This window comes from Octopus bimaculoides, chromosome 18 (assembly GCF_046866305.1).
Source record: "Octopus bimaculoides isolate indiv1 chromosome 18, ASM4686630v1, whole genome shotgun sequence".
Classification (NCBI taxonomy): domain Eukaryota; kingdom Metazoa; phylum Mollusca; class Cephalopoda; order Octopoda; family Octopodidae; genus Octopus; species Octopus bimaculoides.
In genome coordinates, this window is record NC_142945.1 from 35,823,700 (window position 1) to 35,844,247 (window position 20,548).

Here is a 20,548-nt window from a genome sequence, read left to right on the forward strand (position 1 = left end):
TGACTCTTCTCCTACTTCCATATACTGAACCTTGTCATATAATAAATATCTCTTATCATCCTTATTGTTATTAATTAGTAGTCTTCAACACTAAGACATAAATGACTTTTATACAAAACATTTATTTCATCAATATCATTCATTGTTTGGCAAAGATCTTGTGGTATTTTCTGGGGAAATTAAAGAAACATAAAAACAAAACATTTTACTTGAGATTTTACTTTTCTTTCCGTTGTTTATTTGATATTCTTGTGCTTCTATTCTTTTCCTTCTCTTTCCATCTCCTTTAATGTCACTCAATCGCAATTTGTTATTTAGTGTGATTTCTGAAGAGACAGTGTTTTATATTTAAGTACTTTAATTTTTTAGGACTAAAATTGATTATGTGACTGATTGTGAAAGAAAATAACCATTATTATAATTATTGTTAAAAACAGATATTTTTATTATTATTATTATTTCTCTTTATCACAGGTTTTGTTGGAGCTACTGGAGTCTTGCATGCATAGCGGGCTTGCTATCTGCAGCCTACAGTACCATGCTAACCATTTTTTTCAGCTATCTAATACTTTCCTGATTATTCTGGCTGTGCTAAGGAGGCAAACCCTTTGTAATAGTTTTACTGGGCACTCTATTCCAATTTCCTTCATACTCCCCTTGATGCCTTCTGATATTGTTCCCAAGGACCCAACAATAATTGGCATTATCTTCACCTTCTTCATTTTCCATAGCCAGGCTATTTCGTACTTAAGAGGGTTGTATTTATCTATCTTTTCGCCTTCCTTCTTGACTACTCATGAGTCAAAGGGGCATACAACATCAACTATATAGCATATGTGGTGCACCTTGTCCACACCACTAGGTCCAGTCTGTTATGCTCTAGCACCTGACCTGTTTGGATTGGAAAATCCCAGAGGATTTTGGTAAGTCTCCGACTCCGCCACTCTCTGCAGTTTGTGTTCATACCACGTCTTGCCTCTCTCTAACCCCCACATTTTGCACAATTTCCAATGTAGTACTTTCGTTACCTGATCATGTCACCACAACTTGTAGTGGCTTTGGGCAAGTCTAGGACATTCATTCGTGATATGGGCAATTGTTTCATCCACTCTATTGCAGATGTGACACAACAGAGACACTTGCTCATTCCTAGGGGTCATCCTCTAGTCTGTGGCCAAAGCTTGGTCTTGCATTGCCAGTATAATGCTCTCAGTCTCTTCTTTTTTTAGGGTTCCTTTCATTAGCCAATCCTATTTTTCCCAACAACTTCTGTTGTGGCTACATGGAATTGATTGTGTAGTCACTTCTTGCATAATTCTTCTTCATGTCCTTTTTGTACTTCTTCCTTTGTTTTCCCTTTTTTCTCTGCTTTCAATACTCCCTCGTTCCCAACTGTTACTAGCAAGGTTTCCTTACTTTGGGCTAAGTATATCATTAAACTCTCGAGTTCGATACACACACAGTCTTCCACACTCATTAGTCCCCTTCCTCCATTTGCTCTCTTCATGTATAGGCAATCAGTGTTTGCATGTGGATGATGGGCTCCATGCATCATTAGGAGCTTTCTTGGCTTCCTGTCCATTTCCTTTATCTCCTCCTCTGTCCACTTCAGAATTATTATTATTATTATTATTATTATTATTATTATTATTATTATTATTATAATTATTACTATTATTATTATTATTATTATTATTATTATTATTATTATTATTATTATTATTATTATTATTATTATTATCATTATTATTATTATTATTGCATTGGTGAGGTAAAAGCTATTAGCTGTTAGGCTAAATGACTTGATGCATTTATTTTACATTGTTTTAGATCTTAAATTCAGAGCTCACCCAGGTCAGCTGGGTGAGATAAAGTAAGGGCCAGTCAAATACTGAGGTCATTTAAATTTTGACACCTTCTTGTTCCAGTGATAGACATCACCTTTATCATCATCATTGTTGTTAAAACAATAGAGAAGCAGAAGTAGCATTGAGGCCAATTAAACATTTTTCCTAAGAATATGTCAGTAAATTCCAGGAATCTAGTAAAATGGTATTGGCCTTAGTTGGCAACAATTAGTTCAACAGCAGTGTGTGATAAGCTGAGTTACTCAGAGATGTTTTTTACTTGTTTCAGTCATTAGGCTGCAGCCATGCTGGGGCACCACCTTGAAGAGCTTTTAGTTGAACAAATCGACCCCAGTACTTATCTTTTTAAGCCTGGTACTTATTCTATCAGTCTCTTATGCTGAACCACAAAGTTATGGGGATATAAACACACCAACACTGATTGTCAAGTGGTGGTGGTGGTGGTGGTGGGGTAATCACAGACACAAACCCACCACCACCACCACCACCACATACACACACAAACACATGATGGGCTTCTTTCAGTTTTTCTCTGCTAAATCCACTCACAAAGCTTTGGTTAACCCAAGGCTATAGTGGAAGACACCTGCCCAAGGTGTCACACAATGGGACTGAACCCAGAACCATGTGTTTGAGAAGCAAGCTTCTTACCACACAGCCACACCTATACCTATGAAGAATAGATAATTAGGATTTTGTCATTTGTCTGACAGTGAGGAATGGAAAGAAAATGTTGTTGCTACTTGGACTGGAGACACCAGTGGCAATAACATAAATTCACTGTCAGATAAATTCACTGTCAGATAAGGGCAAAGAATGAGTGTAGTTGTTATTGTTAGGGGAGAGCAGACATGATATAGGTGTGAGAAAAATCAAGTGAGTAGAGACAGCTGGAAACCTGGTAGATCCAAGGAATAGAAAGGCGTCGAGCTGGCAGAAACGTTAGCACGCCGGGCAAAATGCTTGGCGGTATTTCATCTGCCGCTATGTTCTGAGTTCAAGTTCCGCCGAGGTCGACTTTGCCTTTCATCCTTTCAGGGTCGATTAAATAAGTACCAGAGACGCACTGGGGTCGATACAATCGACTTAATCCATTTGTCTGCCCTTGTTTATCCCCTCTGTGTGTAGCCCCTTGTGGGCAGTAAAGAAATAAGATCCAAGGAATAGATACTGATATAGTAGTATTTGAAAAGACAAAGAGGATGCAGCATAACTGAGAGCATGTCTGTAACTTTATGCCAAGCATCAAAGTAGCCTTCCTTTGTGCATGCAACAACTGCATCATCCCAGATATGAGAGCAGTATTCTATTATGGGGCTCATATGAGCTTTGTAGAGGGTTAAAAGTTGTGGAGAGGAGGTTGAAGAATATTCTGGTCCTGAAGAGGAAGATTAGCCTGTATACTTTCACACTACACAGGCAAGCAAACACCTCGAACTGCTTCTACTAAAGGTTTGTGACCTTGTACCAATGTAAGAAATCATTGCTACTGTTATTGCTAGCATCATCATCATCATTATCTCATCACCTTCAGCACATTTTTTTAATTTATGTCTTTAGCATTGATTTATTTATTTACATTGAAAAAGAAAAAGATTTTCTACAATTTTCTTTTTCTTTTTACAAAATCAGAAAAACAGAACAAATATTGATTCCTTTCTTTAACACAAGATTTACTAGAATTTGGAATGAGGTTGTGTGTTATTCCCTTTTTGTAGCATTTAGCAATGTAAATCTAGTGAAATCACTACATTTGGCAACTAGAACCAGTTGGTAGTGTCAGATATGTCTCTACTGTGTCTGAACTGCTGATTTCTACTAGTAGGGAAATTACAAGTGCTAGAGAGGTAAGATCCCTAATTAATTTAACCTGAGAAAGTAAATTATGAGAACAAGTGAATGCTTAAAAATACTGCAGTTGAAGCTGGAAGTGAAATAGAAAAAAAATATATACTTTTCCCTGCTATTCTTATTGAGACAACCTGTCTTTCTAACTCCTCCCCCTACTCCACCCTTGCTCATTAATTGTTGTGTTCCCCTCCCTCTCTATTCCTACTCCCCTTTTTTGTACCCTTGTGAACCTCCCTGCACACAAAATGTCCCTGTTGATTTTTCTTCCCCACAACATATCTTTCTAACACCCCATCTCCTTCTACCTATGTCCACTCACTATATTCCCCTCCTCTCTATCTCCCACTCTGCTTTTGCAATCTCATGAACTTACTCTGTCCACTCCTCGGCTTCACTTTATGCACTTCCCTGTAACTTGAGTGTACATCCCATTGTATCTTCATCATCATCGTCTCTCTCTCTCTCTCTCTTTATATATATATATATATATATATATATATATATATATATATATATATATATATATATATATATATATATATATATATATATATCTATATATATATATATATATATATATTAATAAATCTCAAGGTAGCAAAAAAATTTTAGAAATTCTATTTGCCGCCAGTGGTCTAGCGAGAAGAAAAAAAACTAGTCCATAGACTATATATTATTCATATAAATACAGTGTACATAAATTTAAATGTACACTGTATTTATATGAATAATATATATATCTATATAACTGAGGTAAGCCATGTATTTCCTCTACAGCAAGACACCTGTTTCTGTCCCACTATTCATACACTAACCTCTCGACGCCTAGCGCAAAAGTCCTCACCCCTCATTTGAGGGATCTTGTCTTGCAGCTCATTCGATGACCTCACTGCTGCATATGATCACACCCAATACACTCTGTAAAGTGGTTGGCATGAGGAATGGCATCCTGCCATAGAAACCATGCCAATGCAGACAGAAGAGCTTGGCACACATTTCTGACTTGACAGCTACTGTCAGACCATCCAGCCCATGCCAGCATGGAAGGAGGATGTTAAATGATGAAGATGACGACAACAGTTTTCTTCTTACATGTCATTAAAACAAAAGTAATAATGAAATAAGAAAGCTATACGTCATAGACGTTGCATTTATGCATTAGGTGCAAGAGTGGCTGTGTGGTAAGAAGCTTGTTGCTTCCCAACCATATAGTTCCGGGTTCAGTCCCACTGCATCGCACCTTCTACTATATCTGACCAAAGTCTTGTGAGTGGATTTGGTTGATGGAAACTGTAAGAAGCCTGTTGTATATACATATATGTAATGTATATGTATACATGTGTGTATTTGTGTGTCTGTGTTTGTCCTTCCCCACCATCACTTGACAACCGATGTTGGTGTGTTTACATCCCCATATATCAGTGGTTCAGCAGTAGAGATCGATAGAATAAGTACTAAGCTTACAAAGAATAAGTCCTGGGGTTGATTTGTTCAATTAAAGGCAGTGCTCTAGCATGGCTACAGTCAAGTGACTGAAACAAGTAAAAGAGTACTCTCCCATTTTTGGACACATTTATTTTTAATTTTTACCCAACAAATTCCTCTTATAATATCTCAAAATGTAGCTGAGCACTGATCCCTTTCAGTGAACTGAACCACATTCAATTTCGTCCAGAATTGAATTAATGAGAGAGCATAGAAGTGGGGTCACAAAAATAAAAAAAATATCTTTAAAATATCCACCTACTGCCATGGGTGAATGATTTACCAGATTAGTTGATACCCTGAAGTATTAACCCTCATCCATATTCTTAATTACAATGTTATTGGTATTTCTAATTATCTGGGGTTTTTTTAATCAGATCTTACAGGTATTATGGTTGTAGCTACTGTTTCTGTAAAACATGTTTGCTTTTCTTAATCTTAATATGCTTTAATGTTGATGGTTTTTATTGTCTTTCCGTTTTTTTTCTTTTTTAAATATATTTTTACTGATACATCATCTTGTCTTCTAGGCTGGCGACCAAGAAGAACAATCGTATTTTGTTCATGGGGAGGGGAAGAACAGGGTCTTATTGGCTCTACAGAATGGGTTGAGGTAAGTACATTTTACACACACACACACACACACACACACACACACACACACACACACACACACACATACATATATATATATATATATATATATATATATATTCATTCATATATATATTCATTCATATATACATATACATGCATGTTTAAATATAACCATACATTTTCATTGCATATGAAAAATGATCTTGTAAGCCTTAACACATGATGAATGCATCATCTTCAGTTAGTTTGTCAAGAAACCAGCTCAGTTGAAATCCACTCTGTGCAGACTATTAGTAGTGAAATTGTGTGTATGAATAGTAAACCTACCTATATGCTTTGTCTTTCCCCTCTTCTTTCTTTGACTATGACAACAGTTCCTGTTGTCCTGAATGACCTATCTGTGTACGTGGTGTTGTTTTTGCAGTCTCAACAAGTATAGCCAATGCATCTGTCCCGACTCCTTCCATTATTTCTATTGCATTATACTCCTGCTAAGCTTCAACATTACATACTCTTTGTTCCTTCAACACTCTGGAATCCTCTCACTCAACATCATGCTATTATCCCGAAGTACATCAACCTCACTGACGTCAGTCTGTACAGGTCATGGGCTCTATTCCTCTTCCACTCCCTGAATAATCTATGATAATCATGACAACTGAATTTGTCAATCTTCCAAACATTCCCCCATATCATGTATACACATATTTCTCTCTCTCTCTCTCTCTCTCTCTCTCTCTCTCTCTCTCTCTCTCTCTCTCTCTCTCTCTCTCTCTCTCTCTCTCTCTCTCTCTCTCTCTCTCTCTCTCTCTCTCTCTCTCTCTCTCTCTCTCTCTCTCTCTCTCTCTCTCTCTCTCTCACGTATGTATAAATGTGGCTGTGTACATAAGAAGCCTATTTCTCAACCATGTGGTCTTGGGATCAGTTCTACTGTGTAATTTCTACTATAACCCTTGGCTGACCAAAGTCTTGTGAATGAATTTGGTAGATGGAAACTGAAAGAATCCTCTGTTGTGTGTGTATTTGTGTGTGTGTACATATATATATATATATATATATATATATATATATATATATGGGGTCTCTGGGTATTTGTACATACCCTTGCCCTGACATCATGTGATCATTGTAAACAAGCATTATCATGCAAGCAATTTGACTTGTTTCCAGTCTTCTGTAAGAAAAAGTCTGGCCATGGGGAATATTTCCTTGTTTGGAAACAGGTGAGGGTTGGTGAAAGGAAGAGTGTCCAGCTGTAGTAAATGTACTTCAGTCAATTTTGTCTGATGTTGAAAATGATGTTGATATTTATGTGTGGATGTGTGTATGTTATATTTGTATTCACATATACATGTATTGTATATCTAACAATGTGATAAATGGGATGAATGGTAAATTGGGTGAATGAGAAGAGTGGTCATACATCTTTAATTCACCAGTTTATTGTTAAAAGCTTGTAATAGAAACAACAGTCCAAAAGAGAAAAAAAAAAGCAGAGTAATATCAGAAAGTTCTGTTCATAAAAGTGACTCACTTGGACAGTTTCTGTTGTTGTGTGTAGATATCATGTATATATATTTATATATGTGTGTGTGTAAAGAGAGAGTGTGAGCACATGAATATGAGTGTAGCCCTGTGCTGGTACGAGTTAGATCATTTAATGTTGCAAAGTCTTCTTATTTGGCAGGTCTGGCCAGCCACATCTGCTGATAGTGAATAGCACCTAATATGAACGTTTTCAATATGTTTTCTATTCTCTCTTATCTATCAGTTTTCTTTGCCATCACTCCTGTGTGTAACTCTCCACCTGTCATTCACTCCTGTCTTTCACATTGTCCATCTACTTCTGTAAATCTTGTTCTTTTCATAAACCCCAAAATAAATGAGACAGATCTCACAAAATATCTTGAAAATCCAGATATTTACTTGTAATTTTATTGTTCATATATATATAATAATTGAGATTCAGTTGAATTAGGTTCTTAAGCTGAGGCACCAAATCAATCTGGTATTATCCACACAGTTCAAAGTAAGGTGAATAAAAGGCAAATAAGTAACAAGGATGTCAAGGTATTAATGCATTACATCCATTTCAGGTGGCTCCATTTAATCAATCAATGCAAACATTACATCAATCTGAAATACACCACCTTCCTCGGATGCATAAGACCATATATATATATATATATATATATATATATATGTCATACTTATATAAAGTATAATAACAAATATAAGTGGCACCACTGCCTATGTATATATGTAGTGTGTGTAAATATATATATATATACTCTTGTTAAAATCGTTTTTTACTGTGGTCATGCTGGAGCACTGCCTTTTATTTGAAGAAATCAACCCCCTGGACTTATTCTTTGTAAGCCTGGTACTTATTCTATCAGACTCTTTTGCCGAACTGCTAAGTTATGGGTACATAAACACACCAAGATTGATTGTCAAGTGACGGTGGAAGGACAAACACTGACACAAGCACAGAAATATATACATGCACACACACACACACACACACATATATATATATATATATATATATATATATATATATATATATATATATGACAGGCTTCTTTCAGTTTCCCTCTACCAAATCCACTCACATGGCTTCGGTCGGCTTGACACTATAGTAGAAGATACTTTCCCAAGGTGCCACACAGTAAGACTGAACCCAGAACCATGTGGTTGTGAAGCAAGCTTCTTACCACACAGCCACATGTATGTGTGTATGTTTGTGTGTATACACACACACACACACACACACACACACACACACACATATAATATAAATGTAAATTGATAATGCATATTAATTACCAGGTTACTAAAAACGTGTCTCTCTAATTAGATACTACATTGATTTTCTGGGATTATTTTTCTGTAGAATTCAATAAATGATGCAACTGTAATATTTATACTATATTTAATTCTTCCATACGAAGAAATTTAAGATAAATGCTTTAAATGTACATCATTTATAAATCTCTTCAAACTGCTCCATCTTGCTGCTAGGAATCCTGCTTGCAATTAATGTTTTCTTTCGCATCTGGATACATCGTCGCAGGAGGCAGTGTTTGTATATACAATCTTTCAGCCCAATCATTGAGGCCCTCCATCAGGCCACGTTGTTTCTAGCGCATCATAAGCTGATTAATAGTTTTCATTTGTCATAAGTTAATTTAGGCTGGTGGAAAAAATGACAACCGTAATTACTTAACTCTCTGTATACGATATATTTTAAGCATATTTGCATATACGTATGTATGCATGCATGCATTTATGTATGTATGTATGTATGTATGCCTCTGTGTGTGTGTGTGTGTTTATTTATGTAAGTTTGTACATTTGTATAGTCTTCTAGTTTTATTTCTGAAATTTCTCAGCAATGGAAAAAGAGCTTGTTACTAACTGAGAAATATAGCTTTTCCATTAGAATTAAAATGACATCAACAGGATAGCTGTGCATGTATTTGTTTGGGATTTATTTGAGATTTATTAACTGCAGCATTCAAAGCCAACACTATGTATGTGTGTACATACATATACATGCACACAAGCATCCACGCTTGCATATATGTACACATGTATACTTGTGTGCAAATATGGATGTCATTGTATGTGTGGCTATGTATGTATATACGTATGATTTATTTATTTCTCTTCCTGGTTAGAGTTTTAGAGTTTGTGTTGACTGGCTGCCTGCACAGCGACTAAGTTGTAATGAAAACATTTTTATTTAAAGGTTCAAGTGAATGTAGGACAGGGTAGGATGGGGGAATGGCTACATTTAACACCTTTCCAAATTACTTCCCTACAGCAGATTTTTACCTTCTCTTTTCTTTCTTCATTTTTCTATTTTGGATGCTGTCATCATAAAATTCAGAAGTTATTACTATAGAGTCGGTGTACTGAATGTCTGAAGCATGCTTTTCATCCCTTATGTTATATATAATTATTCTTACAAAATTATATTATGGAGCATATATAAAACATGCATGCTAATTTTTAATTACTACAAGTATTCTAGCATGCTGCAACTTGTTGCATGTAAGATTTTAGTAGGATCTCCAGTATTGTCTGAGAACTAAAACACTAAATTGATAAAGAATTTGCTAAATTACTTCTTAAAATTTGATTTGCTTTTCAATAACCCTCTATGAAAGGATGTAACACACACTCACTACAGACACACACACACACACACACACACACACACACACACACACACACACACACACATACACACACAAGCATGCACATATACTTACATATGTGTGTGCATACATCTATGCATACATGCGTACATAGTATGTTCCTAGAAAGCTTCAAATAACAGCAACATTGACAATCAGAGTAGCCTATCTTGAACTAGCAACCGGGATATGAACTCTCATTTTGAAATATATACTTTTGTAATACAGGAGCAAGACATAAAATCCCTGAGAACCATTGAGAACATGAGATGGTACCATCATGTTTTCAACAAAGAATTGCATGCATCATGCATCAGCCTGCATCACACATGCATCACACATGCATCACACATGCATCACACATGCATCAGCCTGCAACCTCCCACCTCATAGCTATTCGTTGCATGTGCTGGTATGGACATGTCTTCCATCTCCCACTAGATCATCCTACCAGGGCTTTACTCTCATTTGACACAGTAGCTGCGGGCTAGAAGAATCCCCATGGCAAGCCCTACACCAGATGGTTTGATGCGATTGGGGAAGTTCACCAGAGGCTCAGCGTCACCTTGGAGGAAGCAGAGAGGGACCACCAGTGATGGAGAGCACTAGTGGACCTGGTTGGCTCTACACATGATGACCCCAGCACCATCAAGCAAGAGCATGAAGTAGAAGCAGCAGCAGAAGATGCAGGCTCTTTAGAGTTAACACTGAGGTTGTTGTTCACAGCATAAGTAACTTGTCTTAAAATGTCATCACAGTATTGTCTGCTTATGAGAATTGATGTTGTAGTTAGAACATTGTATTACTAAATCGATAGAAAGGATAATACTGAACAAATATAAGAAGCTGTAGTGAAGTGGAGGGTATAACTACATAATATATGAGAGAACATTGATGGAATATACCTGTCAAGATGTCTATAAAATGTAAGCCTAACTGACCAGATATAATGATCTGGGACATAGAAAGAAATTGAGCTCAGTTGGTGAAATTAGTTGTCCAGCAGATGTTAATATTGGTTTCAAATTTTGGCACATAGCTAACAAATTTGGATTACACTGACCCAAGTGCTCAACTGGTACTTATTTTATTAACCCCAAAAGGATGAAAGGCTAAGTTGGCCTCAATAGAATTTGGACTCAGAACTTAAAGATGGATAAAATACCTCTAAGCATTTTGCATAGTGTGCTAATGATTCTGTTAGCTTGTTGCCTTATGTGAGAAGATAATGTTGGTTTCAAATTTTGGACCAAGGCCAGAAATTTCAGGGAAGTGGGTAAGTTGATTGCATCAACCCCAGTACTCAACAGGTGTCTATTTTATCAACTCCAAAAGGAAGAAAAGCAAAGTTGACCATGGTGGAATTTGAACTCAGAATGTAAAGGCAAACAAAATGCTGCTAAGTGTTTTGCCCAGAGTGCTAATGATTCTGCCAGGTCACCACCTTAACATAGTATTAAAGATTAGTGGGAAAGAAAATCATCTATGCTGAACCGGAAAGAAATATGCTTTTACTCCATCCAGTCTATATTTTTAAACTTCTGTAATTATTGGAGCATGTGGTTAATTGACTAATTGCCTCAGTGCTAATTTTGTAAAATTATGTTTCACAAAATCATAATGTGCATACTTTACCAAAAGATTACAGCTAAATGCTGCAGCAGACACTGTCAGAATAATAATAATGATAATCATCTTCATGATCATTTAACATCCGTTTTCCATGCTGGCATGCGTTTGATAGAAGCTGGTAAGGCCGTTAGGTACACCAGGTTCCATAATCTGTTTTGGCATGGTTTCTACAGCTGGATATACTCCCTAATACCAACCAATTTACTGGGTGTTTTTTAGGTGGCAGCATTGCTTTTTACATGGTACCAGCACTAATGAAAATATGTAAAACATCCAAAAGGATTAGCATGTAATAAGATCCCTATATGCAGTGACATCCACACCTGCACCTGCATATAAACATTTGTACATACAAGAGTATTCCAATGAAAGAATTTTGTTTCTAGATTGGAGAACAGCTTATTCTCTATTGAGGAGAAATTCATAAAGTAAAACCAGGAGACATACATACGTGCATACATAAGTATGTATATACTTACATACATACATACATATATATACATATCTACATACATACTTACCTACCTACACACGTACTTTCATTATATAAAGTAAACTCACACACACATACACACACAAAAACCTATAATAAAATATATTCCTTTTGAAACATATGTATAAGCATAAGATATATTTGATACAGACATACATATGAACATATGCAACCAATTGTGTATTTGTTTGTTTGTTTGTGTGTGTGTGTGTGAAATGTTATGTCTGCAAAAATACTTAAGACTTATACATATATGTATGTCTGTATTGACATGAAAGAAAAATTTCTTTTGAGAACTCCTCTATTATATATCATTTTTGCCCATAATTCACCCTTAGACAGCCATTTAACTGTTATCAAGTTCTCAACTGTTATCAAATCAAAATTTCCGAACTAATCATATGGCACTTCTCGGTGGCACATTGATTTCCAGTTGATTCATCATGTTAATACAGTAATTAGTTTCTAGGAATGCTCTACACAAATTCTTGTTTTATTCATCCAAGCTGATGTGCCTGCTGAATATTAACCACAGGTGGATATGAAAGCTGCAGGGAGCTTACTTCTTTTTTAATGGAAGTAATTTTTATCTCAGCAAACTAGAGAGTTCTGAGTAAAATTAACTGGTATTTGTTTAATTTGTGGGGAACATGTGTAGATAGTGAGTACTACATATTCACACTTAAGTGTATGTATGTGTGTGAGAGAGAGAGAGTGTGTGTTTTATGTTATTCTCTATCTCTGTTTCACACTTTATCCTATAGACCTATGAGTAAATGAGTTCAAGCCATAATCATCCCATCTTTTTCATTGTTTTTGCCTTAGTGTATTGGAAACTGTATTATCTAGTGTGTTGTGTATATATTTAAACCAGCAATGTGTGATGTGAGGGAGATTTAGTTACCCTTTCCAGCATATAGAGTGATGACATAGAGGCTCCTTCTGATAGACTTATCAATCCTGAAAAATGTAATAATAATAATAATAATAATAATAATAATAATAATCCTTTCTACTATAGGCACAAGGCCTGAAATTTGTGGGAGGGGACCAGTTGATTACATCAACCTTTGTGCGTAATTGGTACTTAATGTATTGACCCTGGTGGCATTTGAACTCAGAACATGAAGGCAGACGAAATACCACTAAGCATTTCACCTGACATGCTAACAGTTCTGCCAGCTCACTGCCTTAATAATAATAATAATAATAATAATAATAATAATAATAATAATAATAATCATCATCATCATCATCATCATCATCAGTCTACTTCATTTTTTTAATAGAAGTCCTATATTATCTATAAAGAAAAATGAAGTAGACTGACATACCAAATTTCAAACCCGTTGAAGGTACGCGAGATACGGAAATATTGTGTTCAGCAAATTTAATTATGGAACTCTTCTTCTTTATTTACATATTCCCTCCAGAGGAGTCATAGCAGTCCTATATTATCTAATAATAATAATAATCATAATAATACTTTCTTTATTGGCCACCAGGGCCAAACACAAGACATAAAGGACGATACACAGACAAGGGGCAGTGGGGTTAAATATGTAAACAGCAAAAAAACAACAATTAAAAAGGAGATTAAATCAACAAGGTACTTCTCCAACAGGGTGGAGGGGAGTTCCACCAAGAGGTGGCCAAAGAAACCTCACATACTTTGGACCCTCTAACACTTCAGGTAGGCACCCCTCTCCTCCTCATTCCATCTGGCCTACTCACATGGGGCCTATTCACATGGGCCATTCTTGCCACATTCACCCACCTTTCACCAAACTTCCTTAGTGACAGTATCTCCCTATCCAGCCTCATTTTCCTTTTCAGGCAATAATAATAATCCTTTCTACGGAAGGCACAAAGCCTGAAATTTGTGGTGAGGGGGCTAATCCTTTTGAATGTAGGCACCAGGCTTTAAATTTGAGTGAAGGGGACTCGTTGATTACATTGGACCCAGTGGTCAATTTGTATTTATTTTATTGACCCTGAAAAGATGAATGAAAAAGTCAACTTCAGTAGAATTTGAAGTCAAAACATAAAGATGAACAAAATGCCACTAAGCATTAATAATAATAATAATAATAATAATAATAATAATAATAATATGAACTTCTAACTTGTTGTCTCTTGAGGTCTCTGGGTGAGACTTGGATCCAACTTGTACAAATGCAAAACAAAAGTCAAACATAAAATAATAATAATAATAATAAATGACAATGAATCTCTAAATGCTGGAGATGTAAGAATTTCATGTGGCATTTTCCAGGGTGACTCACTATCACCACTCCTCTTCTGTCTAGCCCTAATACCGCTCTCAAAATTGCTCAATGATGCACAGTATGGTTATAAAATATTTGATAAAAATATAAATCATCTCATTTACATGGATGATTTAAAGCTCTTTGCAAAAAATTACCAACAACTCAAAGGCCTACTAGCGATTGTTAAACAATTCAGTGATGACATCAGGATGCAATTTGGCCTTGATAAATGTGCAAAAGCTACCTTTATCAAAGGAAAAATGACAAATACATCTAATGTGAACCTTGACCAGCAAAATGTCATAAAAGAGTTAGAACCAGCTACAAATACCTAGGGGTAATTGAAGGGGACAATATCAAGCACTCAGTGATGAGAGAAAGGATCAGAAGAGAATGTTATCGCAGGGTGAGAGCAATACTGAAGACAGAGCTGAACGCGAGAAACAGGATCGAAGCGATCAATGCTCTAGCCATACCAGTCGTGACTTACAGTTTCAATATCGTTAACTGGTCAATTACTGAAATATGTAATGTTGACAGAAAAATACGAAAACTGTTGACAATGCATAGAATGCACCACCCTAAGGCAGATATAGAACGTCTTTATCTACCAAGAAAAGAGGGAGGCCGAGGACTTCTACAGCTGGCATTATCAATGAAGGTAGCCACAATTGGCCTAGACACCTATCTGAAAAACTCTGAGGACTGGATGCTAAAACTTGTCTTAAAACATGAAAGCAAGAAAGCATCTTACTCAGTAACAAAACAGGCAAAGGACTATCTAAGTGAATTCCAATTGCAACAAACTCAAGAATTAGACGAACTAGAAACACCTGCAGAAAAAGCTAAGCGCTTGAAAACCCGTGCAAAAATTGCTGCCTTAGATATTATGACTGAAAAATGGCATGGAAAACCTCTCAATGGCAAATACCCAAAGAGAGCGAATAATGCAGATATTGACAAAGCCCTTACCCACCAATGGTTAATGGCCTCTGGCTTGAAATCAGAAACAGAGGGGTTTATCATAGCAGCCCAAGATCAATGCCTACCTACAAAGAACTACCAGGCCAACATATTAAAGAACGGCAGCTCCCCATTATGTCGTATATGCCAACAACAAAATGAGACCATCGATCATGTTGTCTCCATGTGCAGTCTGCTTGCGTCTACAGAGTATCTCAACAGGCATGATAGAGCTGCACAATATATTCACTGGGTAATATGCAAAAACCTGGACTTGCTCCATGATAAAAACTGGTGGGAACACAAACTACCCCCAGTACTTGAAAATGATCACATTGCACTCCTCTGGAACTTCACCATTCAAACTGACAGAAAGATAGACGCAAATAGGCCAGACATCATACTGAAAGACTTCAGACAAAAATCATGCCTCCTCATTGATATGACTGTCCCAATCGATATAAACGTATCTGTCAAGACCTACCAAAAACTGAGCAAATATAAAGATCTTGAAATAGAAATTAGCAAAATGTGGAATCTGAAGACGAAAACAATACCTATTGTCATAGGTGCCCTGGGAATGACAGCGAAACGGGCTGATTACTACCTAGCTCAGATACCAGGAAACCCCAAAATGGCTGAAGTTCAAAAGATACTGCTCATGGGAACTGCCCATATCCTACGTAAAATACTATCTATGTGATCTCAAATTTTAAAGCAAACATAATTTTCTTATGGTTTCTTAAACATTCACTTGAACAAAACAGTACAAATCCAAATATATGGTACCCTAGGCATAACATCTACATGAACTTCTAACTTGTTGTCTCTTGAGGTCTCTGGGTGAGACTTGGATCCAACTTGTACAAATGCAAAACAAAAGTCAAACATAAAATAATAATAATAATAACAGACATGGAAATAAATAAAATTAGTGCAAAAGTTAAAACAAGATATGATTTGAAGAAATAAGGTTTTGTGACTAGATTGAGTTATGGCACTCCACTTTCCCCTTTACTTAACCATTTCTTAAATTGTGTTCCAGTACAGTTGAATACTCCATTATGCATATTTAGAGACATTTGGTGATGAGCAATACCATCATTTTGAGGGTAGTCCCTTTGAAGTTTGGTATAATGCTTTTATTTTACATGTCATTTATCTTTTGCATGTTGTTTATTTTACCTGTTATTGTGTCATCTTAACTTCTTGAGAGAATATGTGACACTATAGTTACCTCATGAACTCCAAATGATAAAAAAATACTAAATTCTTCACTCTACTGTTATTACCACTTGACCATCTGTTGTTAGTGATAATATCATTACATGTTCTACCCATCTTTTTAGACTGTATATCTCTAGATACATGTCAGCATTAATATTGTCTCAAAATGGACAAACACTGCAAAACCAAATTTCCTGTGAAATATCATTTACATCATCTTGGTTCTATATTGAAGCTCTTTTCTTTTTTCTTCCATGAAACCACTAATATCATAACTTTGGCCATCTTCATTAAATTATAGGACCTTTGAGCCTTGTCAAAATGAAACCAATACTGTCATGGCTTGAACAATGAAACTAATAGAGATAGAAGAACATTCAACTAAATATCATACACTATTTAGCTTCCTATCTTTCAAATTCACATATCAAGAAGGTAGATGCAATATTTCAGTCTCCAGAGTTCAACAACATAAATATTTGTAATATTCTGGAATCAATTAAATCAAATATTCCTCATCTACCTGACAAAAATTAAATAAATAAATATAAAATAGTGGCTTTGTACTGGATGGAAAAAAAGAAATCAATATTGTCACATTAGTGAGACTATATGATTACATCACATAAAGTAAGTCACTTAACTCTCAAGTGCAACTCTGAAATAATATATTGTTATCAATAATATTCTATTGTATTATTATCAAATCCCATATATTGAAACAAAGTATGGGTTATACCATCACAGAGGATCTTTCCTGACAAATGCCAATACTTGATATAACAAAGATTCCATTGTAAAGATTGGCATTCTTCAGAGCCAGAAGATCATCCCCCATTAATCACTTATCCTTTACAAGGCTCAGATGGGACTCATATTGGCATATTGTTCCCACATCTATGACAGTGCTGTTGCTAAACATTCAAGCACCAGAGATTGCATCCAAAAAGGCCAGGCAACTGATTGGCATGCAATTACTCGCCAACACTTTCCAACTGCTGACCCATAGATATGCTATCTCCTTTCTTTAGCTTTACTACCACTACTGTAATAGGCTCTGCACCTTGAAGATTATTAGTCTTGTATCACTTTCTTACTGCAGACCCCATGCTAACCTCTACATTTTCTTTCTGTAATTCCCTCCCTACTCATATTTTTCCAGTTACCATTGACTTCCTGCTGTTCAAAAGAAATCGTAACCATATCGATCCATTCACTCACCCTTATCACTTCTCAGCAGACTAACCTTACAAACAGAGTAGTTGCTATCATGTTACCTTTCTGAACATGCACCACTCCACCAGTCTTACTGGAATTATAATGCTGTAAGATTTCTCTGTAGACTAGCTCTCTAGCCAGACACCTAACCGTAGAATAACTTGTTTACACATTGCATACTACATCCTAAGCAGTTGAGAGTACAAGAAACTGAACTTGTGAGTTGTTAATAAATCCAAACTTTATCTTTGCTTGTGCTAACCAGCTTTGCTCATTATATTTTGGAATATGTAACTTAATATCCATTGAGATTGCATTATTGTTAAATACCACATGTTTATTAGTAAATACTCCAAACAATTACATATGCCTATGGTAATTTTGGACACAGTTTATCAAGCTTCACATAATTTTTATTTGGAGATAACATTTTTCAACCTAATTAACATTAAATTAAGTGCAATCTTGTTGGGCACCCCCTCTGCTAAATGATAAAAAATAACTAGTAATTATATTATTGATTTCATGAGCATCCTAGTTTTAGAATAGGTATGCCACATCCTTGTGTATCATAAAAGACAATTAAGAGAGTGATTACACGGAAGGCATTTTGCCATAAAACAATGTTTCAGAGAAAAAAAATATCTGTCATATAGAAAAAAGAATGTAAAGTGCTCACAATGATGAGTTGTACTCAATGTAAGCTATAAACTAATAAGAGATGAAGTGAAATCAAAAGCAGACCAACAGAGAAGTTAAGCTTTGTATGTGACAGATGAACTGAAGCAATATGTGCAATGGAAATACATTCTCTAAAATGTCTTGATGGTTCATTTGAAGTAGCAAATAGTTTCTGTTATCTAGGAGATATAATTGGAAGGAGTTGTGGTTGTTCAGAAAGTATTGTAGGCAGAGTAAGAACAGGTTGGAAAAAGTTCAGGGAGCTGTTATTACTGTTAGCAATAAAGCTGTTATTTCAGAGTGAAGGTCTCTTTGCATGATAATTGTGTTAGAAATACTGCCATTGTTCCCTTTCGTATTCCCCTTCTTGGTCTATATGTATTAGGTTACTGAGTACGCTTGTATTAGTACCATGAAAAAATGCACCCAGTACACTCTGTAAAGAATATCCAACCAAAGAAATCTTGCCAAATGACTTGTATAGGAGCAGTAGCTCCCAATAAGACATGATGATAATGAATTGTTTTAAATATTGTAGAGCCGTTGTTATAAACAGTGTACAGCAGTTGTAGTAAACATTGTACAAGAGTTTTGGCAAGTATTGTACCCACAGTTAAAATTTTATATCAATTTCTTTCTCATATTTTATTAAAATGTTACCTTGAAAAGAGTGTCTTTTAAGGTGCTATCTTTATGATAAAGATTTACTGATTTACATAAGTTACCCTTAGCATTTACTATTAAAAACTTATGCTTTGGGATTCTCATAAACACAGAAGTATTCTGTCCATGAATTACACTAACCTAACTACCCGAAATGACCTTAAGATATAAGAATATTGACCTCAAATTTTGGCACAAGGCAACAATTTCTAGGGAGTCAGGTAAGTTGGTTACATTGAACTCCAGTGCTCAACAGGTACTTATTTTATAGAGGCCCCAAAAGGATGAAAGGTAAAATCTACCTCAGTGGAATTTGAACTCTGTATGTGAAGAACAATGAAATGCTGCTAAATTGCAAACTTAAGAGACAAGAATATTATTACAGATTTTCTCTTAAATTACAGATATTTTCTTACTTGTTTTTTAAATACTGTGTTGACAGTTTTTTTTGCTAATTTACTATTTTGCTCCATTCCAGGAACATATGAAAGAATTGTATGAACGTGCTGTTGCATATCTAAATGTGGATTATGCTCTTGACTTTTACGATAAACTGTCTATAAATACAAGCCCATTGCTGCAAGATGTTATGTATAAAAGTGCCAAAAAGGTGAGCAGTTTTTCTAAAATTGTAAGAAATGTGTTTTTATAATGTTACTGATTATTCTTTCAACATAAAAATATTCGTACCAACTTTGCCATTTTTTCATTAATGATGATCTACATTACTAAATACATAACACTGATCACATGACCTAATACATCAGTTACTGATGTAGATTTTTAATTAGTTATTATATTGTTGTTGTCATGTTTCATCATCATCAACATTTAATATTTATTTTCCATGTTGGTATGGGTTGGATGGTTTGACAGAAACTAGCAAGGCCAGGGGCTGCTCCAGGTCCCATAGTTTGTTTTAGCTTGGTTTCTACTGTTAGATGCCCTTCCTAATGCCAACCACTTTGCAGACTGTACGGGTGTTCCTTTATGTGACATCAGCACACACATCAATGCTTTTTTATGTCGCACCTTGATTTTAGGATTTGAGTGCTATTGTGGTGGGCAGGTCTTCTTGAATACAGCAATGCACCTCATATCCCAGTCCTGTCATCTCTTTCGTGCTCCTTGATCAAAAATGCTGTCATCCTTCTCTAAAACATTTGCATTTAGTTAATTCCTATACCAAAATCCAACAAAGAATTTACCACCTCAGCTGTATGCCCATTGCTTATAACAATGTACTTTGCTATGAAACCCAGCCTCAAGAAAATAAATAAGAGACTGAAATAAATTTATTCTACATCCATAGCATCCTTTCCAACTACCCTGAAGAGATCAATTTTATTATCAACCACTTCCTCACAGATACTTTGTTTTATTACACTCCATCAT

At 35.7% G+C, this 20,548-nt stretch overlaps 1 protein-coding gene across 9 annotated transcripts in view; it reads left to right on the forward strand.

Annotated features, from left to right (window-relative positions):
• The window catches only part of LOC106867954 (N-acetylated-alpha-linked acidic dipeptidase 2), a 670,339-nt gene that overhangs the window by 621,218 nt on the left and 28,573 nt on the right, over positions 1–20,548 (forward strand). For all 9 annotated transcript variants that reach the window (XM_089365978.1, XM_089365976.1, XM_089365974.1 and 6 more), the window contains 2 exons: positions 5,735–5,817; positions 19,632–19,763. In XM_089365978.1, coding sequence (XP_089222104.1) covers positions 5,735–5,817; positions 19,632–19,763 — 215 coding nt within the window. The remainder of the gene's footprint in view (positions 1–5,734; positions 5,818–19,631; positions 19,764–20,548) is intronic.